At 33.1% G+C, this 27,441-nt stretch overlaps 1 protein-coding gene across 1 annotated transcript in view; it reads right to left on the bottom strand.

Moving 5' to 3' along the window:
- MS3_00010099 (uncharacterized protein) overlaps positions 1–20,970 on the bottom strand; it is a gene marked incomplete at its 5' end in the record, with an annotated part of 44,821 nt that extends 23,851 nt beyond the window's left edge. The window contains 10 exons of the mRNA XM_051218436.1: positions 884–976; positions 1,831–1,866; positions 7,081–7,197; positions 8,118–8,283; positions 10,350–10,492; positions 12,206–12,278; positions 13,096–13,277; positions 15,669–15,793; positions 16,413–17,274; positions 20,953–20,970. Coding sequence (XP_051073772.1) covers positions 884–976; positions 1,831–1,866; positions 7,081–7,197; positions 8,118–8,283; positions 10,350–10,492; positions 12,206–12,278; positions 13,096–13,277; positions 15,669–15,793; positions 16,413–17,274; positions 20,953–20,970 — 1,815 coding nt within the window. The remainder of the gene's footprint in view (positions 1–883; positions 977–1,830; positions 1,867–7,080; positions 7,198–8,117; positions 8,284–10,349; positions 10,493–12,205; positions 12,279–13,095; positions 13,278–15,668; positions 15,794–16,412; positions 17,275–20,952) is intronic.
- Between the last annotated feature and the right edge of the window lie 6,471 nt (positions 20,971–27,441).

Below are 27,441 nucleotides of genomic sequence, written 5' to 3'. Positions count from 1 at the left end.
TTTTACAATCAGATCAGTTAGATATTTCGAATGAGATTATGTGTGTTTGTTCAGAAAAATTAAGTCAAACCACAGAATTAGTGACAACAAGTTTAGAAATTTTCAACTAGTTAAAGAACTGATGACAATTTGCGATCGCGGAATGAATGTCGAAATTAGTTATATGACCCTTCAGTAACACACACTCATGATCGCATTAGGAATAAGGTCTTAAAGTTTTGAAATGGGACTGATTCTATCTATTAACTAATTGCACGTATAAACTCGCCTCTGAAAATTATTCTAGATGACTTTCAAAAAGCGAATGCAAAACAAAAAATAGTTTAATACCGAAACATCTAATTAATTTTGATCACACTGCCCCATCAGATATATCCTCCATTGCCAAACGGTTTAGTTCGATGGAAGCACAAATCACTAAATCAGGTACTGTAGAGACGTCAGCAATTCATCTCTCCAAACTTGAACTCTGTGTACAAAAGTGACTCGTTGAAGCCATCATTCTACCATAGTCCTAACACCTAACTTTTCATATACGGTAAATTGATTGTTTGTTTTTACTAACGTTTTTAATTTGAAATTATTTCTTATTATTACCTCCATGTTTTTGATTTATTCCTCACTTCTAAAGTGGACAATTATCTTTCATACATTCGGTCTCATTGTGACACTTCTTTGAATTCTAACTTGTTACCTAACTCTCTTTAGGTACTTGGAATCATGCAGTCTTTTTCATCTTTTTTAAAAGACTATTTGTTTACTAACTATAAATACGGTTGTAATGGCAGACTAAATAACATCGCTGGAGAGAAAATCTTTTTCTTTGGATTGTCTGTAATTCTTCAGTGACTAGATGCCCAGAAATTGAAAATTCTTTGCTTACCTGAAAATGATCCTTACTTTCTGTTTGACTTTTAACTTGGTCTACTGTTTTCTTTATTTTTTCATTAAAAGCAAAGATATGATTAAAATGTTCCTGTAAAAAAACATAACATTTTTTGGAAACCACAGAAAGTTTTAGAGTAATATTTAAAAAGTGATTTTTATGTATAGCTTATAGGATTCGTTTTAACTGTAGAATACTATCATCTTAAGAAATCCTTATAATTATAGATTATCAGTCAGTTAGTTCTTCCATCCTTATTTCAGACTCTTCAATATTGTATATATCCCCTATATTCATGATATCGTACAGACCTAAACCAAAACATTTCAAGTCATCCAAAGAGTAAGACAACTTTAAATCATTGAGTTGGAATACATTGGATAGAGAAATTCGTCGTGAAAACAAATCGTTAGTGTGGTTTGAATTATCGTCAGTTCAGCAATCTTGTCTCCTCAATAAAATTGCTGAAAGCTTAGGTTTTATTATGGGACAACTATTACCGGAGATAACTGTTGAAAAATAAAGGATAAAAGTCTTCTATAAATATTTTAAACAGGGAGTTTTGGGAAATAGTTAAGGTTATATTCTGTATCACCTACTGACCTTGACTAGATAGGTGTCACCAATTAAAAGACATGATGATAGTGAAGTATTGCAAATTGACCATACCTCAAATTATAAACCATTGAGAACTAACTTAGTTCTCTGATGGTTATATGCTCAACGTAAGTTCTAAATGTCCTGGATACTGTCTTTGGCAAGGCTGTGGGCAAGAGGACGAAATAACTATCCAGCGCTCGCTAATTTCTAATGTTCATTTAGACAAATTCAGTTTATGATAAAAAAAAAAGAGAGAGGGATGATGAGTCAAACATATCGGAACAATACATTGTGAAAAAATGAATTATTTCTGATATATTTAGTTAACTCTTAAATTCACTTACTCCGCTCATTTCACATTGTTTAATTTCGGCTTCCATCTATGAATGAAGAGTTAATTAAAATGCAGTCTAGTTACCCATTGAATGCTATATATATATATATATATATATATATATATATATATATATATATACTCAGTTGAAAGGGAGTATTAGTTGCTCGTGAGGATGCCTTTGTTATTATCACCTACACTGAAATATATATGGCTATCATTGTCATCCTGGACGAAATCATCAACACCTACTCAAAGTGAAACCAGAGAACACAACATTACTAACTTATCTATCTATATGTTATTAATGATGGTCTGTAGAATCTCGGTGCTGGTATTTGGGAATGAATTTTGACCAACCGTTTCTGTGATATGTGTATCTTGAACGAATCAATATGATATTGCATTTTGTCCCGAATATCAAGTACGAGAAATCACAAACTCTTACTAATGATAGAAATATCGTACTCGTTGAAGTTAGCAATCATCTGTATTCAGTACTGCATCGAACAACGGACTAGCATGTGAAGCAAAAGAAACTAGGTTCTCATTTCAGTGTAAACACAACCATTAGGATGCAGATACATCTTCTTACTGAGTTCCGAAAAGCAAGAAACGGGGGTCATGGATTCCACTGCTAAATATGGTTCATACGTATACATCATCTTCCAGATGCTTCGTATACAAACTCCACTGTCAAGTAGTTTTAAACTAATGTAATCACTTAAATTCTTGATCATTCACTAGATGAATATTTCTTTGATAACTATTCTGAAGGGAGCTATTTAGTAATTATAATGATTTTTTGCTCTTGAATCCTACATTGTTAAATAATAACTTATTTAAATGACACACTGTGTGTTTAATGATTATCTTTAGTAACATAATTGCAGATTATTCACATTATGATACTATTTACTTAAATAAAGATTAAAAATTCGTTCTAAGATGATAGAGAATTTCACAGCACAAGAAGAGAATTTGGACGATATTACACTCTCAAAGTTGGCTGTTATAAATTTTGGTGCTTTCTATTATTTTTGTATAAAAACATCACTTTTCTTTACAACCTATTTATAATTTTATCTTGAAAGGGAATCAATAAATTCATGAATAAATAACTTAATTCGGAGCACATAACATTATCATGTCTTAGAGACAAAAGATAAATAGTAAAAGGAATTCATTCTAAAAAAGAAATGAATTTAAAAGTACAAACACTTTTGAATTTAACTTTTAATGATACTTTTATAACATTTTACTCGAATTCATAGTACAAAGGGAAACAAACAAAAGGTAAATAATTTCAACAGTTTAGATCATGAGTCAATTGAAGCTAGACCACCATGAAAAACCTGGAAGCACTGGACAGCCGTTTCGTCCTATTGTAGGACTCCTCAGCTATTATTAAATCATTTATTCTTTTTTACCATTCTTTATTACTTTCCTCAATGGAATTTATTTTAAATAATCCATATGAAAATAGATATGCCTAAAAAATGATGACAATATTTTGCATTTCTACAAACTCACTTTTTAACATCAAACTACTATTATACTAGTTAGCAGTATCAACTGAACAACCCGTGACATTTAACGTTTCATTGTCAGTTTACTAATTAGTAAGAATTCATGTTTTAAAGTAGGTAAAAATGAAATACTGCAGTTTTCATTTTAAATTTTAAAATGAAGTTGCACAATAGTGATAAGTAATTCGATATCTACACTATAACAATCTACTAGTAGTATATTAACTTCACTCATAATTTTTGTTGGGGAGATCCAGAAAATTCCTCGACAAAAGCTCAGAGAGACCATGAAAACTCTGGGAAGCATCTTATTCAATCAGCATCCAGTAGGCGTATTTTTGAAACATCTGGGAAGTGAACACTCATGTGTCAGATTTCTGATTGGATGAATACCTATCTTGCTACTATGTTTAGAAGGGTTCCAGAACTTTCCAGAAACCCAAGACCATATGAAGTGCAATAAATACCCTAAATGTTTTGTACATGAACTAAACTTGGAGTAAAGCGTTCTTCCTATATTTCAAGCTTTTTCTCTCGTGTTCAAGATGGCGTGTAGATTTAGTCTGGGGGTTATTAGAAGAGCTTAGAAAACCGAATCAATCGTTCATTTAGAAGATTTATCAATTTTTATCGTAAAAGATGTACAGATTTTTAATTTTTTTCAGGCCAACAAAAACTCAAGATTATTTTTGCTTATTGTTTAATTGTATAATTCAGTTGAAATCTACTTATATGAGGTCGTCATGTTATAGTACAAAGCTTTTATTATTGAAGTTCTGTTGTTCAAATCATAAAGTTAAGTTATTCAACGTGACTGAATAGTATAATAAGTATTGAATGATTTCAGGCAGTCAAATACATACTATCATTTTATGTTTTGTAATATATATATATAAAGGAAGCTTGTTTGGATATTCATAAGAATTTATGAACCCACAAAACATTTAATTGTCCTATCAGCGTTCTATAGACGGTCTGTTACACCAATTAGTTATTCTCAACTTCAAACAAGCTCATCTTACATGTGAAATAGAATTATTTTATTATAACCATAAACCAAGAGCAATATCAGTGAATCGTTTCCTTCACAACTTAATGTATGATATAGTGGACTGAATAGCTAATCACTTACATAATATTCTTATTTTTATCATACTTTAGTCATTAGAAAAAAACAGACGGTTTCATTTCATGAAAGGTTATGTGACCATATGGCAAGGTAATATGGCCCATTTTAAATCTTCCTTGATGTTAACATGAATATTCCTCATTTTTGAATTGAAATTTATGTTTTTAATTTCTGAAACAAAACAAATGGATCCAAATTATATATATCCTACTGATAGGTCCTACACATTGCACTTTATTTTCAGTGATACCATAGAACAGTAAACATACAAACAAATTTAACTAACTTAATGACTTCATACTCGTAGGTGGAATTGAGGATTCCTGACCCAAATATTTATGGTGTTGTGGATGTACAATGGTGATAGTTCCAAATATATATATGAACACGATTATAACCTTAACAAAGACCGAATTTATATTGAATGATTCTTCTTTTTGTCAAATAATTTTAAATCCTAGATTTTTTTCAAAACTGTTACATATTTCCCAACTATATTTTGTGTATGATTATCTTCAAAAACATGTGAATTTCTTTCAGACAACTGTGGTGTAATGCGAAGCAACGTTTTTAGATGGGAATATTCGATAATAAATGTTCATATGTATTTTATTGATTAGATATTCTGTTATTGTTTATTAGATCCAAAATAAAAATTTTTTTCGCAAGTGAATAATTTTCAGGAGTGAAATTATATTAATAAGTGTATGGGTAACAAGTCATTAATTTTCATTGATGCATTTATTTTTTATTGTATAACTTTCATAGTTGAATTCACGAGTCAATCTAAGCTAGATCATTACTGGAAACCTGGAAGCAATGAACAACTATTTCGTCATGACATGGGACTCCTCAACAGTGCGTATCCACAGTCCCGCATACGGGACTCGAACGCAGGACATTCGATCTCATGCACGAACGCTTAACCTCTAGACCATTTAACCGGCATCCAATGGTAGTCTAGCTTATATTGACTCGTGCATTCAACTGTGAAAATACTACGATCTCCACAAGTCTTCATACTTTATTGTATAATTTGAAACGACTTGATTTCTTAGAGTGGCTTGACAAGTTCTTGGCCATTTTCAAGTGATGAGGATTTTAATTTCACATGATAAGATAGTAAGTTTAGATCTGATACAAAATCCCTAGGTTTTTAACTTACACAACAATTAGTGTTAGTTTTCTTAGTAGTGATACTATACTATATTTCGATTAATCTATACATTAAAGTAAGCTTAAACAATGCCTTGCTAGGCTGCTTAAATTTCTTCACTATCTCTATTTGATGTGAGTTCCATGATGAGTAAAACAGTCAGTGCATTAAACTATTTTACTTTCTACGATTAATCTGTTTTTATACTCACCAATCCAGAAATAAAACTTGGGATTTACAGGGAGGAAAGTGAACTCTATGCCTGACGTTATGGCACGTCAACGAAAGTATAAATACTGTATGAAATATTAGGTAGAACGTATATCCTGTACGATGTAAACTTTATTGTCTGGGATATTCAGTTGCTTGTACGTCACTCTAACATATATCGCTCTATAATTTAAAAGTTTGCTTCAATTTAAGTTGTTTGTTCCATCTGTTAATTGACTCGCATTTATTCACCTAAACGGCCTTGTATGAGATTCCTTTTACATGTTCCAACAAATTATGGACTACAGTAGAAGATCATACTTTACTAGTATAATAGGATCCTTATTTATAATGCCGTATTTAATGTCGCTTTTTAAATAAATTGTTTGATTTTCGAATTGAATTGAAAATAAATCTCAGTTGTTTTCACTAAAGTTCTGAGGCTGTTGTACAATACTTTAACCTGGTCCTGATATTTCTGAATTATTATTATTATTTAAACACATAAACTGGTACAAGGGGGCGCCAAATACATGTGCGCCAAACAAAGCGTTCGATTTGTGTAAGCGCTGTGATACTGTACAAGTACCCAAACCGAAGCAGATAGTTTCCTCAGGGAGCCAAACCCTGAACATTTTACTTACAGGTCTAATACATAAGGTAGTGAAGAAACGTTAGGAGATTCCGTCCCATGATAGCCGGTGGCCAACAATAAGTTCATACACTATTTGTTTCCTCAGGATCCTGGAGCACATGTCCACCATTTGTTTGGAATCAGGGTTTTCAAAATCCTCTGAGTAGATCCTCCGTGCCAACCAACCCGGTTAAAATGCCAGAAATTTCACTTTCCATCCTCCTAATTTCATAAACAACATCCACTCCATGAGAAAGCAGTAAATTGAACTTCCTTGACAGTGGTTGTATACACGTGTTCATGTGAGACAGTTTCGAGAGCGAAGGCTGACTTTCCCCACCCTCAACAGTACCAAGGAGTTTGGGGGTAAATCATGGTTAACTTAGTGCATGTATTGAAGTTTTTTAATCAACTCAAACGAATAATGTGGATTAACTGATAGCTTAAGTTGTTATCTAACAAGTAATTTCTATTGTTGGACTTAACTTTCCATCTCTGCTTATAATCTTTCCTTGTGATTATTAAAACACGAGTTATTAAACACTACATAAAATACATATTGAAAGGAAATAGTAAAGGTAGAAAAATTCTGAATAACTTACAATATCACTTAGATTTGTAATGAAGTTCAAGAATTTATCTTCCGTCTGCATAAGGAATTCAACATCTTTATTTTTTATTTCAATTTCATTTGATGATTGAATTGTTTTATCAAGTTTCTAAAAGATAGTAGACAAAAAGACATAAGGAAATATATGTAATTACCTCTCATTATGTATTTCTAGTAAATTTACAGTGAATACCAATGTTACACCACAGTTATACCGATGTTACTGAAAATACTAAATGATTATTTTGGTACATTTTCAAACCCTTATGACTTTGTTTTTATAAGCTTATGATTTGAAGTAATTATTTTGATCAACTTACAATGATCAAGTCTATTATTCTAATATAAATTATTAAAATTATGTGACATGATTATGTAACTTAATAGGAGTAACAACAACATTTCACTGATTCTTTCTGTTCGATTACCGTATCAGGAACAAATGAATTTTCATAAATAGAAAAGAAATATGAATTTACGATTGTGGGTAAAATAAGTTTTTGCATCGTTTGTAAACGTTGAAATGACAAGCATGTAATTTAGACTAAATACAATTATGAAATAAATAGTCGGATTAAATGAAGATAATGAAAGAGATAATTAACTAATTATCAATTATATCATATTAGCCATCAAAGAGAATTATCTAAGTGGTTATAAATGATAGGGTTCATGTTAAGTAGGTGTAGAAAGAAAAATAAGTAAATTAGTAGATTGAAATTATGGAAATATAGAATGAAGTGAAATATATATTCAGTGATTTAGAATACCCTGTAATAATGAATAAGGTCTAAAGCCAGTCAGAATAAGAAAAGAGTTTAATGTAATGTTGGTTTTATCAAAAATGTCTATCATTATAATTAAGTTTCTAATCCACAAAGGTTCAAGCTAGTAAAACTAGAACCTTCAATTAACTTAAAGTAATATACTAATAAGTTAGTAGTCATTATAGAGATTACAGTAATAAATGAATAGGATTTCTAGTTTTAAGTAGAGAAACATTTAAATATTGATTAGTATTAAATTTACTTGTTGAACCTGTTTAATTTCAGCTTCTTTTTGACCAAGTAAAATTTCCATTTTTTGACGTATTTCATTTAATTGTTGATGAAAATAGCGTAAAATCATTTCACGTTCTTCTGTAAGATTTGTGTCAAACTTTTCAATTTCTTTTCTATATGCATTTTTGAGTGCTCTGAATAAATGAACAAAGAGAAAATATCGATTTTGATGGGTTAATGATTTCTTTTTTTAGTATCATTGAATAAAAGTGAATTTTGAGTTTATACTTTATCTGTAAAGTAGTTGTTATTAAGGGAGAACTCAGAGATGTTGTAACTTCATGTTCAATTTTAATATAGATTGTTTGAGTCTGGTCGTACGTGCTTCGACCGATAAAATAGTAGGGTAAACGTTAGTAATAATACGCTTTAATGTTATAAATGATTGTTGAAATTCTTTAAAAGTGATAACAACAGAAACATCTTCATTCAGATATCGAGACTTAGTCTAGGTTGGCAGTTTATGTGTAAGTTTAGGGTGAAAAATGTTCTAGTAACTTCATTCTCAAGTTCTGTAAATCAGCAGTGAATCAAATATTTAGAAAAGAATCAATATTAACGATGATCATTGTCGCGTCAACACAAACAAGATACACAACACGGTTGGAATCCATTAGTTACGGTTCCCCATTGGAAATCTAGGAATTCCCGCTAAGAGCTAGACACTAACAACCACGTAACAACTATCAGTACTGAGTTGTGGAGATTGTTATTAGTTACTGAGATCACGAATTGAAAACCTGGAAGCACCGGATGCTTGTTTCACCTTATTATAGACTTGTCAGAGACGCATAGCCGGATGGTTCAAACGAACCAGCAACCAAATCAGATCAAATATCACTTTAAAATTTATCTCAAGATCAGCAATTATTGACCGCGATGGATACCACTGAAATGCGTTAAGTAAAATTTGTCCAATCCATTGTGATTAGTGTTTTAGGAGAATTTCACTAATGATTAACAATATTCATCAAGCTAAAACAATATGACAAGGATATAATTTTTTCTAATTGGCAATTTCTGTACATTGACAGATGAACTAAGACGTCTATAAACAACTAAACAAAACTAATACTTACAAATAAAAAAATACCAATGTTTCCAGATATTTTGTAAATGAGCAAGTAATGAAGAATTATGTAATACACTTTTGACGCATTGTGGTGTGTGCTACTTATATTGACACGAGTAGTATATGATGTCAGTCGTAAACAGAAGGTCTGGCAGGAGAGAGACAAGAGGATCGAACAGTAAAGAATGGAAACAGGATGCAATTTGTATGAAAATGCAAGAGCAATGAGGTCTGAGTCATTTTGAGACAATCGGTGGATATTTTGCAAATTAAGCATTTACTTTATGATTGTTAGATTTTATTAACAAGTCCTGTAATTTTGTGTGAAGTACATTTGATTGTCCACACTGGTGTTCTTGTTCAGTACAATTAATATTTGTGGTTTCATATAGGTACATCAGATGACCTACAATCTGAGTACTTTGACAGCTATTCAGGATTTAGGTTTTCTCAAAATTTAGTTGCAATAACAAGTAAATCCAATTTGACCTATAATCAGTTGAGACTGGTAAACAACAAAAAATTTATCAGGATTCAAATTTGAGTTTTGCAATTATTCTACATGTTGATAAATATTAAACTTCAGTATGTAATTTTTGACGTTATATGTTGTAAGTAAATCATATAAATGATATATCATATTTGGCTCTTATATTATTTTGTTGATAAACTTCAATCAACACTGAAATCTATGAAAAAATATTAGTTGACGTTTAAGACATATCGAAAATCCTTCAATTTCTATGATTAACAAGAATGAATTAACTTAAGGTATTAACCATTTTACGTTTTCAGTCAGTCAGTGAGTCAGTAACAACGTAGAACTTCGTACGTACGTACATCAGTTCGAGTTGCCATACCATATTAGCACAGAGATGCAGCTGTTGATTCAAATCACATAGTGGTAGAGGTAGTAAGAGTATAAGCAGTAATCGGAAACATTAGGGTTTGAAGATGTTATTCAAGGAGTATAATCCAGTGAAATATATTTGGAAAGCGAAAAAAAGGGACATGAAGAATTCAGAAGATTAGAATTGACGAGAACACAAAGAGTGATTTTACGTTTTAGAAAATTAACAGTATGAAATGTAAACATTTTCTTATGTAAAATGATAAAATACAACTTACTCAGTTAAATGTAATTCCAAATTTATTGAACGAATTCCAGCCAGTACACCCGGATCATCATAAGTGTTCATTTCTAATGCTTCATGTAGTGATTGTGTTAGATGGTCAAGGTTGATTATTCCATGTTTCGGAAATCCTAAATACTTTTTTGCATAGTTTTCAAGACGAAAAAAAATTAAAAACAAAATTGTTTATGGTACTTTTGGGCTACTCGTGACAGAGCATTTTGGATAGGCTCAAATAAGTAAGGTTTAAAAAAAGGAATAAATACAGATGTCCAATCTGATTCGACTTCATTCTAACTATTAGAAATTACTTCTAGGTTTAGTATATCATCTGAACATACTATTTTAAAAACCATACTAAAAATGTGATCCATTAAGATCATAATTAACCTTCTATGATTGTATCAACTACAGAAAATGCTTTGTAATCCCTCTTACTAAGATATATTTTGTCTGAATCGAAGGTTGATTTATTCATTTTTCTCTACAGTCTCGTAGATAAGAACATGATTTCGTAACATAATTTACTGAGTAAATTTCGATTTTACTCAGTCATTTAATGTTATGAAACTTTTATCAGAACCAATCTTATTCTGGCCCTATCCCTTGGTCATTTTGAATAATCAGACTAAAACCGCCTGTAAGTATTAATGGGAGATATCTGTTTTCACTTTAATCGCTGTTTTAGTGTTATTCAGACAGTTTCGCATCCTGAGATTGATACGCAGTGCTTCAATCCAACTTCTATTGACTGGATAGTTATTCATTTGGTCAGTTATTCGTAGCCCTAATAACCTTGGATGGAGTATAGAATGAACACAGGTATGAGGTCCTTAGAATGAAGAATCTCAGAAATTATTGAATTACACTGCTTAAAAATTTTGAAAATTACAAGGTAAATAAGCGAACAATTTTCTTTTTAATTTGATCTTCACCAGGATTTACTTTAATATATAGGGATACTTCTTCATCATTCATTTTTCAAATATACGCTTCACTTTACGATTATCTGAACACTTTGTATTATGTAGTTTTATGATTTTCAATGGATGGTATTTCCATATGTATATAATCGTGTGAACGTCTAATACTGTCGGTGATATCTGTCTCACTACCGACATGTTTGAGTCCTACTAGATTTCTTAGCTGTGGAGTATCAGCTAGTATAAATTCTGGGTTCAAGAGTTCGCAACGATCCCTTCTGATCACCTTAAATTAAGACATAGGTGACTAATTGTTAAGTGATTTAGACTGGTGGTCATATTATTGTTTGATTAGCGTTAATCAATCAGTATCAAAGACTAAGTAAACATGACATTTATTACCACCAAGTCTACTGGCTTTAACCACGTAATGGCAAAACTAACCAGATATTCGAGAATCTATCTCAAAGCTAGTCAGTCGTAAACGTGTTTTTTTGCTTAGTTAGTATATGAACATAGCCTGTTCTACCGTTCACTATTATTAACATGTAACTCGTTCTCGTCCAATTTATTAATGGTATTTCCGACCATTGACTGTCAGTTAAATGTCTCAATCACGGATAAATCTTATATAGTTTACATTCATCTTACTGGAAACGAACTGTTAGTTTGAAAAATCCATACAAGTTCTAATATAATACAGATGGTATATCAGGTTAATTCTTTTCTTGTTTTGATGTAAACTCGCATATTTACATACTGTACGAAACAAGAATTATATGATTTTCATATTTTATGTCCGGTTCATGTAATGATTATTGAACTAATGTTTCAAGTGAAAATCCGTTAGATAATAGTTATGATACTTCTAATTAATCACTTGGAACCAGTAATGCTTCGAATGCAAAATACTTGAAGTAGCACTTACTTTGAGTAGATTTTCAACATCTGGAACTCCAAGCTTGTTCCAACAATTTTCAATATCTTCAGCGTTGGCAAAACTGTATTACATTTTCGAAAGAAAATTTGGTAAGATTTCTTTATGTAATAAGGCAGTTGGATATTGAAAATAACCGTTAAAATTATATGAAATCTACCAATAATTTATACAACACAGTTGAATCTCTTTAAAATCTCTGAATTTGAGTTCTAACACTTCTTAGTTTGTATGTCTGGGGACTCATGAATATAGGTGACATGGTCAGAGAAAATAAAAATGCACAGTGTAATCATCTTTTATATCGCCTATGGCGATCTCAACTAATTCGATGAAATTCATAGAATGAAGAAGTTGACTGAAATGAAAATTAACTCACAAGAATGGATTTAGAATGATAGAACCATTATTTGACTGGTTAACTAGGGGTATATATATTCGAAAAATGAAATAGTTATTTGAATACAAGATCTTTAAGCAGAAATATTATGTCTTTTAGATAACAAATCAACTAATCAATGAATAATAGAAGATAAAGATCAGTCAGTCAGTCAGCTACAAGGCAGGACCAGGCCCATATGTGGTCACAAAGAAATCATTAATTATTAATTCCTGCTTTTTTCAACAAAAATTCTTTCAGATTGTTTTTTGTTTTGTTTATTAGGTTCTATGACTGTTTGACTTTCAGTTCAGGTTATAGTAAATTTGTTCTACTCAAACTGCTTATACAAAGTCCTTATTTAATCGACAATTTGACCATTCTCATATAATTCCTGATAGTTCGTATCTATAAAAATTCACATCAAAAGTCATATGAGGAAAAAAGTGTAACTAACAGAAATACAAGTGAGGAAAGATTTCTAAACATTTAACTTACATACCCGGAACGCTTTAAATCTATTACTGAGAAAAATACTGGTCTGCAAGGGTCTAAATTTTTGAGATCAATTCTTTGACTTTCATTGTATTTCTCACATTCTTTTTGTCCCGTATTAATTGAACGATTAACTCCTTTATCTGAGGTTAAACTCAAATCTGGTGGATCATTATGTTTACTTGTAATCTATCGTAGAAAAATGAGATAACCAAATTAGTTGCTAGCAATACAATCATTATTTTTTTAAAACTGAATGAAGTTGAACAATCTTAAGTATTGATATATGAGTGTGAAGACGACTGGTGAAGGGGTCATTGTGAGATCTGAATCTCTTGAGATCATTCGCATGTATAGAAGAGAGTGCATACTGCTTCAGATATCCAAACAAGGACCAAATAAGTATATTTTGGTTTTTAGTCTAAAACGTTTCTTTAACACCATGATGATAAATGCCTAAAGAAGAACCACAATTTTAAAGGGACCGATTTAATGGTTCAACAAAAGAACACTAATCTCCTTAGGATAAAGTTACAAACTAGTGTTATAATAAACCTGGAACACTTGACAGAAAATTTCGTTAGTTAATTTGGTTTATTAGTTGGTACTTTTCACGAGAATCCGAATGGAAACGAAAGGCTATATACTGTGGACATAATTCACTAACTCTGAGAAGACACTCATCCTTAAGTAAGTGAAACCTAAATACTAATTAAACATCAGGTGATAAAGTCTTTACCTACTACTCAATAGAAAAGCAAAGAATTACGGTCAAAACATAGAGATCTTCCATTGTCATTTATCTAGTTCAATTTTTCGACAAAGACTATGATCATCGAAATACTATTGATAACATCAAATGGTGTCTGAGTAGCTGTACTGAATATCTAGCTTAAGTTTTTGAATTTGGATTGAAAGAATGATTTGGGAAATGTACCGTATCAAATATGATGAATCCTAAGAAATCTTGATTACTATTTATAACCTTTATGTAATATTTTGTGATAGAATTGCAATACATGTTCAAGGATAGAAGTAACGTACCAAATTCCTTAGTTGTATGATGACAATAAGATTCGAAATCTAGGTAATTGTAATGGATTTTCACTTGTTGTTTCATTTTGATTGAGCGTTATTCAACTTGATGGTTTTCAGGTTTGAGAGAGGATATACCTCAATGTATATCAATGCAGTAAAAATTCCTATCTTGTATACTGAGTAGAAAATTATCTTTGTTCAGTTATGCGTTAGCAGATGAAAGTCTAAAAGAAGTTAAGGCTTACAATTGGTTGATCACTGGGTGGTGATTAATGTCACGTATGTCAGATTCTTCTTGGCGCAGATCGAATCCTATCGACCGAGTTGCAATGTGGCCATCAGTCTAGGTGACCCGACATTGCGTGCACTATGTTGAGATAAGATGGTGGTTGGAGATAGTCAACAGGAGACCCTGGACCTAGACTGGTGGCCACATTGCAACTTGGTTGATAGGATTCGATCAGCACTAAGAACGACCTGGCATACATGACACTGATCAGCACCCAGTGATCAGTAAATTGTAAGTATATCTCAGTCCTACATGGGGTCTATCGCCACTCGAATAAACCAGTGGTAACGTCTCTAACGCGGGATCGGATTCGTCAGGGAGCATTGTTTACCTCAAGATTACAGGTAGACCTTGCTGACGGGTGCCAATTAGCACGAAACCTAGGTCCAGGAGTTTTCCTGTTGACTACCTCCAACCACCATCTTACAGTTAAGGCTTTACTACTGGTTAATAAATGGTAAATGCCGAGAATTTGCTGATTTTGCGATGTGTTTATTAGATGCCGTGAAATACTGAACTTGCAGTGAATTCAATTACCCTTTTTCCTAACCTTGCTAAAAAGTGCTTCCAAAGGTGACGATGAGCTTATAGAAAAATAGTAATATAAGTTTTATGATAGTAACAGTAACTAGAAAGTCATACCGGTTAACGCTAAGAGCAGATACATTCTTAAGGCAATAAAGATAAACTGAAGCCGTAAACAGTCTTAACTATTTGACCTAAAGTATCATCTGATGATTGATAAGCTTGGAACTGAGTAAACGAAGCCGTTTGCAAGAATCAATCAAGCACTATTGATTTTTCTCTAGCATGTAGAAACTATCCATTTCATCTACATGAATATAGTTTATTCCGTTCATGTTGACATTCTTGATATTTTTGAAATTTTAATTAAAGGGAGAGATAAGGTCTTTGATATTATCTCCCTGAACAGTTGGAAACTGTACAACACGACAGATATCTATGGTTTTCATAAAATGTTCATTTTTGCATGATATTACATAAGAGTAAAGAGCTAATCTTTATTTAAATCAAATGAAATTATTGACGAACTTAATAAAACGAGTACTTTTACAAATGATGACCCATTTCTTAATATTTTTTAGAGTAGAATAAATGCAAAACTCAATGTCCCAGTGATTTATTTACTTTCCCAATGACAATGTTGAAAATTAGTTTGTTGTCACATCAGATTTACAGGTGTATATACTACTGAACATGTATTTAATAATCAATAAACAGAAATCAATTACTTTAGGTTGGTAAGGCTTAAGTTGTTCACCTTCAGATCTTGTAATAACACCCTTTCGTCCTAGTTTCAGATTAGTATCAGGTTGGGGTATATTGGATGGAACCAAATAGTTTGTATTAGATTGACCTGGAATCAATTAATAGAATTACTTAATATTATGAAAACAGTTAATCATAAAGTATTACTATACTATAACTACTAATATTTGATGTACAATTATGTTCATGACTTCGATCAAAACCCAACAATCTCCAAAACCCCATAATGATATGCTAATAATGATGGTTTATGAAATGAGTCTACGTTAGCAATCCCAGTGGTTCATACAAATGTGGATGATAAAGATGCAGTTAAAGCTATGGTATCTTGGCTTCTTGTTTTCGTCAATTATAACAGATACTATGAGACTTATCAAGACCACTGCTACTACAACTCTTAAAATGATTCTCGAAGTCAGTTTTCATCTAGTTGCAAGCAGTTTATCGGTAACCCACAGTCATGTTTAATTATTGAATTAATTTCTGAGTTGAGCTCGAGAACTTGAAGATAACGTCGAATTATCAGAGTACTGGTAAGTTCTCATTCAAGAAGCTATGATAAGTGATATTATTCTACTTACTAATTATAAGTAGGATGACAGATAATTGAAAAAAATATTTGGGTATTATATCAGTTATATGCATTATTTTTTTGTGATTTGACAGCCATTTTCATTCTAGTTTTCTGTTTACCGATAAAAACTTACTGACTTCTGGTTTGCTGACTTGGGTTTCATTTTCCGGTTTATCCTTTAAAGTTTTCTTAACTGGGACCTCTGACGCTGATTCAGTTACAATATTATTCGACTTGTTCTGAGACTCGGGAACCTTATCATCTTTTGACTTAGTTGTTTGGACATTACCGTTATCCTTATTCAGTACTTCTTGCGTTTTAGTATTTGGTGCAGGTTGTGAACCAGAAGTAATCTCTTTCTTCTGTCCAACATTAATATTTGGTTGGCTTTCGACCTTTTTAGATTGAACTTCATTTGTCTCATTCTTTGAGTTTTTATTTTGTTTTTCTTTGAGTTCAGAGGATTTTTTATCAGTTTCCAGATCTTTCACTTCATCCACCGGTTTTGTTTTAGTAGGTGGAGTTGTTGGACTTGGAGCTCTGTTTGATTTGATTGTTTGTACAGGTGATGTTAAAAAGTTAATCAGTGTAGATGATGGATTCTTTTCATTAATTTGATTTGTTGGTCCTTGATTTACTCTGTCTATTAGACGTACAGTACTCGGTGGCTTATCTTGTGGTGCTTCTACACTGTCGTCTGCTTTATTTGTAAATTTATTGGTTGCATCAGCTGGTGAAGTTTGTTTTTCTGTCTTCTTCTCATCTCCTTTTATAACTTCTCTCGATTTATCACTAGCATTGTTCGTTTTTTCGATTGTATCTTTCGTATTCTTTCCTGTGTTTGATTCCTCTGATTTTTGTGAAGGTGGTAGTGATTTAGTTTCTTTTTTGTTAGTTTGTTGATCCTTATTCACTTCATTAGATTCCAAAGGTTCCAAGTTAACTGGTGACGTTCTGCCCGAAATATCATTCTTGCCACGCGATTTACCAAGTCCCTGAAGAAGAAGCAATTACTAGTGGTTATTAATAGCGAACTGTATTCGACTTAAGTGATAAGCAGTAGTTCACATCAATTCTTACTTTCTAATTCTGATAAATATTCAGTGATCAGATCCTTAAATTTCGACATTTCTGAAATGTAGATCTTCTGATTGATTGTGTAAATTTAACAAAACACTTATCATATTTCGTTTAATTTACCTTCACAATCTCGTAACAATGTGAATATTATTACCATAGAACGTGACGTTTACTCGAGGGAATAAAAGAACGATGTGTACATGACTCTACTATTTTTTTCTAGCTATACAGTAACTATTAAAATATTTAGTGATATTCTCATGTAGCTAACCGTAGAATTCCTACTTTTCTTTTGTTATTTGTGAATTCTATGCATTGATATTATGCTTAGAAGTCATTATAATATATCCTAATCAGTAGTTCACACATTATTCTTCAATAAGAGTGTAGTTCGATAAATTCTATGGTTTTCATTGCAGAATAAAGTTTGTCTACCAATTAGTTAACTCACTTTATTACATTAGATATAAGATTTTTCATTCACACGAGTAAAACCATACCAAATTCGAATGATCCTATGTTATTTTTCACAGTTCTTTCTGGTTGAAACAAGTTTCAACAATACGCATACAAATAGCTTGCATTAAACTGCTCATTTTATCTTCAACAGAGTGAATCTCATTTACGGATGACGATGATGATTCAACTTTATCTTTGCCCAAAACAATCTTATTTATTATTTTATTTATTTAAACGCATACACCGATACAAGGGGGCACCAAATACATATACGATGCACAATAACAATAAAGCCATTAGTAGCTACCAGTGATTTGTGTTAGGCCTGTAATACTGACCGGGTGCTCAAACCGAAGCAGGTAGTTTTCTGAGGGGGACACACACCGAGCCTTTGACCTATAGGTCTAATACATAAGGCATTGGAGCAACGTTGGGAGATGCAGTTCCATGATAGCCGGTGACCAACAATAGGTTCATACGCCTTTTTTTTCTTAGGATCCTGGATCCCATATGCGACGTTCGTTTATAATCAGGGTTTTTCAACTCCCTTGAGTAGCCACTGTAACCACCAACCCGGTTAAAGTAACGGACATTCACTTTTCATCTTCTGAATTTCGTAAACAACACTCCCACAGTGAGGACTTCGTTGACAGTGGTTGTACACACGTGGCCATGTGAAAACGTTTCGCGAGGAAGAGCTGACTCTCCCTACCCTTGACCTTACCATGGAATACTACTCTGCAATCCTAGCTTGTAACTCACATGTCTCAATGAAGGTGAAGTAAAACAAAAGTACAGTTTAGTACTAGTTATCTCAATAGTATGAACAATTACTAATTCTATTTATATAAACAATCATTTTTGTATTAAAGTTTAAAATTTTGATAACGAATTTGGTTGATCATAAGTTATATATTCTACAGATAATGCACATGATCCCCATCTCAATAACTGAGCATAGAAATATGTTTAGGAATAGAAACTATTTAATTTTTATTCAAAGTGGTCTGTTCAATTAATAAAGTGAAAATATTACTAGATTAAATTAATTTTTGTAGTTATCAGAGTTGTAAATTAATAAACAAAACAACATTATTCATGCTTTCTAAAAGAAGTATCCTAAACGGACTCAAAATTACTCCAAATTTCGAAGCCTAATCCAACGTACATACTTACCGAATTCTTTTGTAGTGGCCTAGATTCATTAATCAATCACCTTGATAACCGTTATTATATAAATCCCAACGGTGTTTGAATTCAAAAGGCAATAAGAAGCGGCGACTACAATTTATTAGCAGACAACACAGATCATGAAGTTATAAGCGCATCTAGCGAATTTGAAGCAGTGAGGCGAATATATGTGTGCGAGAGAACACAAAGGCAAATTTCTAGTCAAATAGAATCAAGGTGCAGCTATACAAGGCAAAGGCTAATAATAGGATTCGAGTACATACATATATGGGAAAGAGGTGGCTCATAGATCGATATTCAAGCGACGACCATTTTAGCTAGAGTGAGATATGTCCGTAGGCTGTCATGTGATCAAGCATACACGTTTATACACATAGGATAGTAATCATAATAGTACAAAGAAATATGTTAATTGTTACTGTTCAAATAAGACTGTCAGTTAAGTTACAAAAAGGGCTTAAAACATTAATTATAATCTGAATTGATTGTAAAACAGTTGCTATAGTTTTATCCCACTTATTAACAGAAGATGGAATCAGTTAAAATATTCTTGAATGTCTTTTCCCATTTAGTGTAAAAGAAAGATATGAAGTACCATGTTAGTAATCGTCGAAACGATGAAAACTACCAAAAAAATCTTCAAATTTAGAATCATTTTACCCCTGTTCAAAATACTACTGTAGTGAACAGAACACGGGTGGGGACAATCAAATGTACTTCACACAAAATTACAGGACTTGTTAATAAAATCTAACAATCATAAAGTAAATGCTTAATTTGCAAAATGTCCATCGATTGTCTCAAAATGACTCAGACTTCATTGTTCTTGTATTTTCATTCTTGTATTTTCCATTCTTTACTGTTCGATCCTCTTATCTCTCTCCTGCCAGACCTTCTGTTCACGACTAACATCATATACTACTCGTGTCAATATAAGTAGCACACACCACACTACTTAAATGATTGAAACTATTTTTTATAAGCATTTAGAATTGAAATAAATCATTGTAATTTAGTAACGAACTATTATCAGATAAAACTGAGCTTGTGGAAAAACACTAATGAAGAGTCGATTATATAAAAAGTACTTATCTTATTAAGATTAAATATCTTAATAAATAACTGTTCCTTAGCTTAAAGTAAACATACTCTTCATAATGAATAAAATGAACAAGCATTTGGTTAGTCTTTAAGAAGAATATTATCCAAAAGTTCTTTACATTTTGATAGAGTTTTGTTCTTTGAGCTGGATGGTTTGGTCAGCTCAGAGAACAAAACTCCATCCAAATCACCCATATGAGATACAAATATTCTTTACATTACTTATACACACTATAAATTGTCTTTCACGAATTATTAGAAATAGACAAGAAAATTGTTGTGACTTTATGTCCGGCTTTTTATCACGTGATTTATCCACCAATCAAAATACAACTTATACAATCTTAGCACTGTGCCAAACCAATGACGTTCGACCGGTATGAGCAGCCTAGCGTCCTTATTGGTCCTATATCCGCCTAGCCCGTCCACTTGAGTCCAGAACACCAATACCAGCTTCCACTATGCGAATCGAATCGAATCATTTATCTCAGACATACTGGGTTTATATATCAAACAAACAGAAGGCAAAGCACCATAAAATAGGAAATAACATTTGTATACAATAGAGCCCCAAAGTGGTTGTGAACGTGAGAGGCAGTAGTCAATATACTGAACATAGCTTAAGAACAGTAAATCGTACAATAATAAATTATAGGTCAGAATAAAGCTTATAATAAGAGGAATATACATAAACTAATTATTGAATAGTTATACCATAAGCATGTATAGATAATATTAGTCAATTAATATGTCTCAGAAGTTACTCGTGATTTAATCTTCGCTTGGATATAACAAAAATAAGAAAAGCATTTTAACAAAATACAGTTAAAAGTTTAACTTACTTCGAAAAAGTTTTTCATGTGTATCTATTAACTAAATATTTCATTCGTTTGAAGATATTCCAAAATGTACTATTATTTATAATTATTTATTGTATAAATATGTATTCCTTTACGGGGATTTATAATCAATCAATTAAACAACAAGAAATTAACCAATTAGTTTAAGCAATATAAAGTTCAATCCAAATTTATTGATTATACGAGGAAAAACATTGAGTGGGATTATTGAAGACTTCTACTCATTCCATTAATAACATAAATTAATATCGTAAAATCAATGATTTATAGATTGATAAAAGACTACAACACATTCAAATAAATGGTGAATGATATACACACATTGCTGATTAATCTCATTCACAAAAAAAATACTTGATAGACTACCGGTTTTCCTAAATGTAATAAGTATTAGACTTGGAGATAAGCTTCATTATAGACTGAAAAAGTAAACTAATTTGAAAACAAAGAGAAATGGATAATTGATTCATTTTCATTTGAAATTTCACTACATTGAGCACTCAGCATCTACACTGGATCGAAGACAACAAACTCAGATCTTAAATCGAGTATTGTACCATTTTATTATCTCCTGGACAATTAATAGTTCTTATTCCCCGGCATCAGTCAGATTTTGCAGTATATATTTAGGTTGTAGAGGTTAATTTCCTCTATACCTGACTCCAATAAATAGTATCTTATTAACTAGGTGTTTAACGCAGGCTAAATCTCCTAGTAGAATTATGAATTTACTCGAGATTATTCAAAAACCCGAACACCAGTTATAGTTTATTGTTAAGGATTAGTAAAACTCTCAAGCCTACACGAAGCAAGCACACAGGGAAACCAAGTGAGTATGTGTTTGTGTGTGTGTGTTAAAAATCCATATATATTTATGAGTGTTAATCAAGTATGGATAAATTATTGATTGTCTGTGTATTACAACCAATGGGAGAATAGATTAAAGATTGATGTGCAGATACGTGCTCAATCAGACCCACACATTTTACATAATGGATTAGGTGTCTAAATTATAGTGAGCAGACAAATAATACAGTAGTTGAGTGGGCTCACTACAAGGCTTTAGGACAAGTTCAAAGTCAAAAGATACGTCATTGATCAGTTCATTATTCTTAAATTATCCTAATAGCAACATCCAAATGTAATATGGCTGTCACGTAACGTACTGTAGATGAGGTCTGAAGCACTACATTCATAACCGTATAAAAGTTAGGTAGTGTATTACTGAAAAGTTTTGCCCGTTAACACTTTTAGATATTTTTAAATTAACCAAACTTTGAAGTTCGGAAAATGCAATTCCCCATATGAACCATATACAAATCTCTATAGATATGTTGCTCAAAAACTCGGATATATTAACTATTTTATTCTAGTTTTCAGACCACGTGTATCAAGAGGTATACCACAACAACAGTAATAATAGTCATAAGTAGAGTCACTTTAAAAATCGCATTAAATTTCTTAAAGTTTTTATCTTAAACAGATTAAGGTTTTAAAGCTCTATTATTGTGATAATGTCGAACCATTACTAAAGACTAACAAGATAATATTTTATTTAAACCATTTTGTATGTTGTACAATGAAAAACAAGTTCTCTTTTCGCACCACTAGTTTACAGAAACACAATAATAATACCGATTGAATTAATCAAGTGTTTTATTCATTTAAAAGTGCAATTATCTCGTCTGTCAGACTTCGACTAATTAGATGGTGAATCACGTATCTTGTTTGATTGGATCAAATGATTTATTCTACTTAATCTTGTCTATCTTATCATAACAGTTGAATTATACGCTGGAAAGTGTGAGAAGTGAACAGTCATGGTAGAATCTAGTGAGATGATCAGGTAAACTTAGGAATTTTACGACGAATGGTGTGCAATTTTTTAACTCCGCCTGTAGCTCTTATAGGGTTACTGCCGGTCCCAAGCCCGGGTAAAGGAGAAGGGTTGGGCATGTGGTTAGCGTCCCCATCCCGTAGAAAACTAACTCGCTAAAAAACGCTTACCAAAAAATAACCCAAACCATTTTAACTCTGCCCTGGGAGTTAGAAGGTCTTCATTTAGAAGAATTATGACGCTTCATGGTGAAAGCCGAGTTCCTTCGGAAGCCACGAGGCCGATGCCCCTTCTAACAACCAGAGCAAAAATTTTTATAGGTACATGGAACGTTCGAACAATGTGGGAAACCGGGAAGACCAGTCAAATAGCAATGGAAATGAGGAGATACAACTTAGCAGTACTGGGAATCAGCGAAACCCACTGGACCCAAGCTGGACAGAAAAGGCTAGCTACGGGAGAGATGCTGCTATACTCCGGTCACGAAGAGGACAATGCTCCACACACTCAGGGAGTCGCTCCTATGCTGTCCAAAGTAGCACGAAATGCACTTGTATGATGGGAATCTCACGGATCCAGAATCATCAAAGCATCATTCAAAACAAAGAAGGAGGGAATCCTAATGAATATTATCCAATGTTATGCACCCACCAATGATAGCAACGACGACATTAAAGATCAGTTCTACGAGCGGCTGTAGTCAATCATTGAGAAATGCCCAAGGAAGGACCTAACTATTCTGATGGGAGATCTAAATGCCAAAGTCGGAATAGACAACACTGGATATGAAGATATCATGGGACGACATGAACTGGGAGAAAGAAACGAAGATGGAGAAAGATTTGCAAATCTATGTGCATTCAACAAATTAGTCATAGGAGGCACAATATTTCCACACAGGCGTATACACAAGGCTACATGGATCTCACCGGACCACACTACAGAGAACCAGATAGATCATATTTGCATCAACAAAAAATTCCGAAGGACAATGGAAGATGTGAGAACCAGGAGAGGTGCTGACGTAGCTTCAGATCACCACCTAGTTGTAGCCAATTTAAAACTGAAGCTAAAAAAGAACTGGACAAGTGGACAAACAGCACTACAAAGGTTCAATACAGCCTTCCTTCGAGATACTGACAAACTCAATGAATTCAAGATAGCCCTCAACAAGAGGTTCCAAGCCTTACAAGATCTACTGAATGAAGAAGAAACTACTATGGAGGACAACTGGAAAGGCATCAAGGAAGCATTAACTTCAACGTGTCAAGAGGTTCTGGGTCTAAAGAAGAGCCGACAAGAAGAAATACGTGGAAGAACTAGCAGCGACGGCAGAAAAAGCTGCTAGAGAAGGAAATATGAAATAGCTTCACGATACAACGAAGAAACTAGCAGGGAACTATAGTAAACCAGAGAGGCCGGTCAAAGACAAAGAAGGCAAGCCAATCACCGAAATTCAACAACAGCGTAACAGATGGGTAGAATACTTCGAGGAACTCCAGAATAGGCCGGTTCCAGTGAATCCACCGGACATCGAAGCAGCACACACAGATCTTCCTATAGATGTCAATCCACCAACTACGGAAGAAATTAGAATGGCCGTCAGACAAATCAAGAACGGGAAAGCAGCAGGACCCGACAACATACCAGCTGAAGCACTGAAATTAGACATCGAAGCAACCACAAGCATGCTTTATCTTCTATTCAAAAAGATTTGGGAGGAGGAACAAGTGCCGATGGACTGGAAAGAAGGACACCTCGTCAAGATTCCAAAGAAAGGAGATCTGAGCAAATGTGAAAACTACAGAGGCATTACACTACTGTCAATACCAGGGAAAGTCTTCAACAGAGTGTTGCTGAACCGGATGAAGGATGCAGTAGACTCCCAACTTCGAGATCAACAAGCTGGATTCCGAAAGGATCGGTCGTGCACAGACCAAATTGCAACACTACGGATCATCGTCGAACAATCAGTTGAGTGGAACTCGTCACTATACATCAACTTCATTGATTATGAAAAGGCATTCGACAGTGTAGATAGGAGGACATTATGGAATCTTCTTCGACACTACGGAGTTCCTGAGAAGATTGTCAATATTATCCGGAACTCATACGACGGACTACAGTGCAAAGTAGTGCATGGAGGACAGCTGACAGATGCATTCCAAGTAAGGACCGGAGTCAGACAAGGCTGTTTACTCTCTCCCTTCCTCTTTCTTCTGGTGGTCGACTGGATTATGAAGACCTCAACATCTGAAGGAAAACACGGAATACAATGGACAGCTCAGAACCAATTAGACAATTTGGACTTCGCAGACGACCTAGCCCTCCTATCACGTACACACGAACAGATGCAGATGAAGACAGCCAGTGTAGCAGCAGTCTCTGCATCAATAGGCCTCAGCATACACAAAGGGAAAACCAAGGTCCTCAAATTCAAAACGTAGAACAGCAATCCAATCACTCTTGATGGCGAAACTCTGGAAGATGTAGAGTCCTTCACATACCTAGGAAGCATCATCGATGAACAAGGAGGTTCAGATGCAGATGTAAAGGCGAGGATCGGCAAAGCAAGGGTCGCATCCCTACAATTGAAGAACATATGGAACTCAAAACAACTTTCAACCAATATCAAAGTGAGAATCTTCAATACCAACGTCAAGGCAGTTCTACTATATGGAGCTGAAACTTGGAGAACTACAACAACCACAATCAAGAAAGTACAAGTATTTATAATTAGCTGTCTACGCAAGATACTCAACATCCATTGGCCGGATACCATCAGCAATAGCCTTCTGTGGGAGAGAACAAACCAACTTCCAGCTGAAGAAGAAATTAGGAAAAGACGATGGAAATGGATAGGACATACATTACGCAAATCGTCAAACTGCATCACGAGGCAAGCCCTAACTTGGAATCCTGAAGGGAAGCGAAAAAGAGGAAGGCCAAAGAACGCATAGCGTCGGATAATAGAAGCAGATATGAAAACGATGAATTACAACTGGACGGAGCTAGAAAGGATTGCCCAGGACAGGGTTGGATGGAGAATGCTGGTGAGCGGCCTATGCTCCTTCACGAGGAGTAACAGGTGTAAGTAAGGTGTGCAATTTTATGTGAAATTTGCTTTGTTGTACTTAGTAGTATAGTGAATTAAATAATCAGAGCATTATAAATTTTAGATTTCAGCTTATTCCTTGTATTTTCTCCCACATCGGATCTTATGCAACCCGAATCATAAGGATGATAATATAGTGTAAGTACACTATTCAAGTGTCGGCTGTCTCTACTCTTTTAATTCCAAATTATTATTGGTTTGGATCATAATATTATCAGAGAAACGTTAATTGCCAACACTGAGGGTTTTCCATTGCTAGACAGTTATCTATCAAAATACAATTTTGGTTCCCTTTATTAATTTCGTGAAGAAACTTGAGCTATAATGTTGGGTGAAATGGAGTTATTTCCGGTAAAACTTCCATCTTAGTGTAATTTTACTTCTGAAAGGCTCAAGTTCAGATTTCACTTTCTCATTTTAAGTGGTCACATGGATAAACAGAGTGGTCTTTAATATATTACAAGTGCCCAAAAATTATGGATTTTACAGTTCTAATTTCTATTTAATTACTGGATAATTCTCCTTTATTCCAGTATGACATATTCCCCCTCATTCCCAATATCTCTTAAATATAGTCGATTTCGAGAACCAGTTAGTGTCACTGGATTGCATCTTATTAGTGGTTGCACTACACCTATACCCATCGTGTAAGTACTTATTTACTTAAAAAATCTTCCATTTATAGAGAAAGTCAAAAGGCTGATCTATTTGCTTCTGGTGTGTTTTATTGATTTCTAAATGCAACTCCAAACTAACATCAGCATGACTAGATTTACTTGTTCAAAGATGTAGATTATATTTGACATATGGCATAATTACTAAGATCTGTCGTATTTTTCACATCATATACTTATATAGCAAATCACTACAGGTTAATCATCATATATTTATTGGTTGCACGAACGGCGTTCCAAAAATAACAGTGAGATCTATTTATTAGAAGGTAGTTCTCAAAATATGGACTTAATAATAAATGGATAGAACTTGAAGCACAAAACGCTTTTCACTCGCAGAATGAAAATTCGTTCGCACATTTTAACTACTATTTTGAGTTAATATTACTATTCGTTAAGTGAACCATTGATTTTTTCATAAATAGTGCCACTGCTGACAGTCGAATGTGAGGAATTATTGATTGTTTTGCAATCTAAATGCCTGGTTATTCATTTATTTATTAATAAGTAACCAGCTCAGTCATACTATTCTGTGAATGACTAATAAGTTTGATTCTTTGAAACATTTTCATACAGTTGATCAGCTAGGTGTTCTGTTTTTTTAAAAAAAATTTGAGGCTTAAATTCGTGAGAAAATTATTAATTTAACTACCTTAGCATTTTATCAAATCAAATTACCATAACAAAAGTTCAAAACATTTGGTTTAATTTTCATTAAAGACTACATCTCCACTTACGCCGAAAGTAGTATTCGTTGATATTTTACACTACTTAAATTTACTTCATTAGGCTTAATTTGATGTAGATGAACACATTTTATTGATATTAAAATATGAATGGAATTA

The sequence above is a fragment of the Schistosoma haematobium genome, chromosome 1 (genome assembly GCF_000699445.3).
Source record: "Schistosoma haematobium chromosome 1, whole genome shotgun sequence".
NCBI classification, from domain to species: domain Eukaryota; kingdom Metazoa; phylum Platyhelminthes; class Trematoda; order Strigeidida; family Schistosomatidae; genus Schistosoma; species Schistosoma haematobium.
Note: the sequence above shows the minus strand (reverse complement) of the source record. Positions and strands in the feature narration are given on the sequence as shown.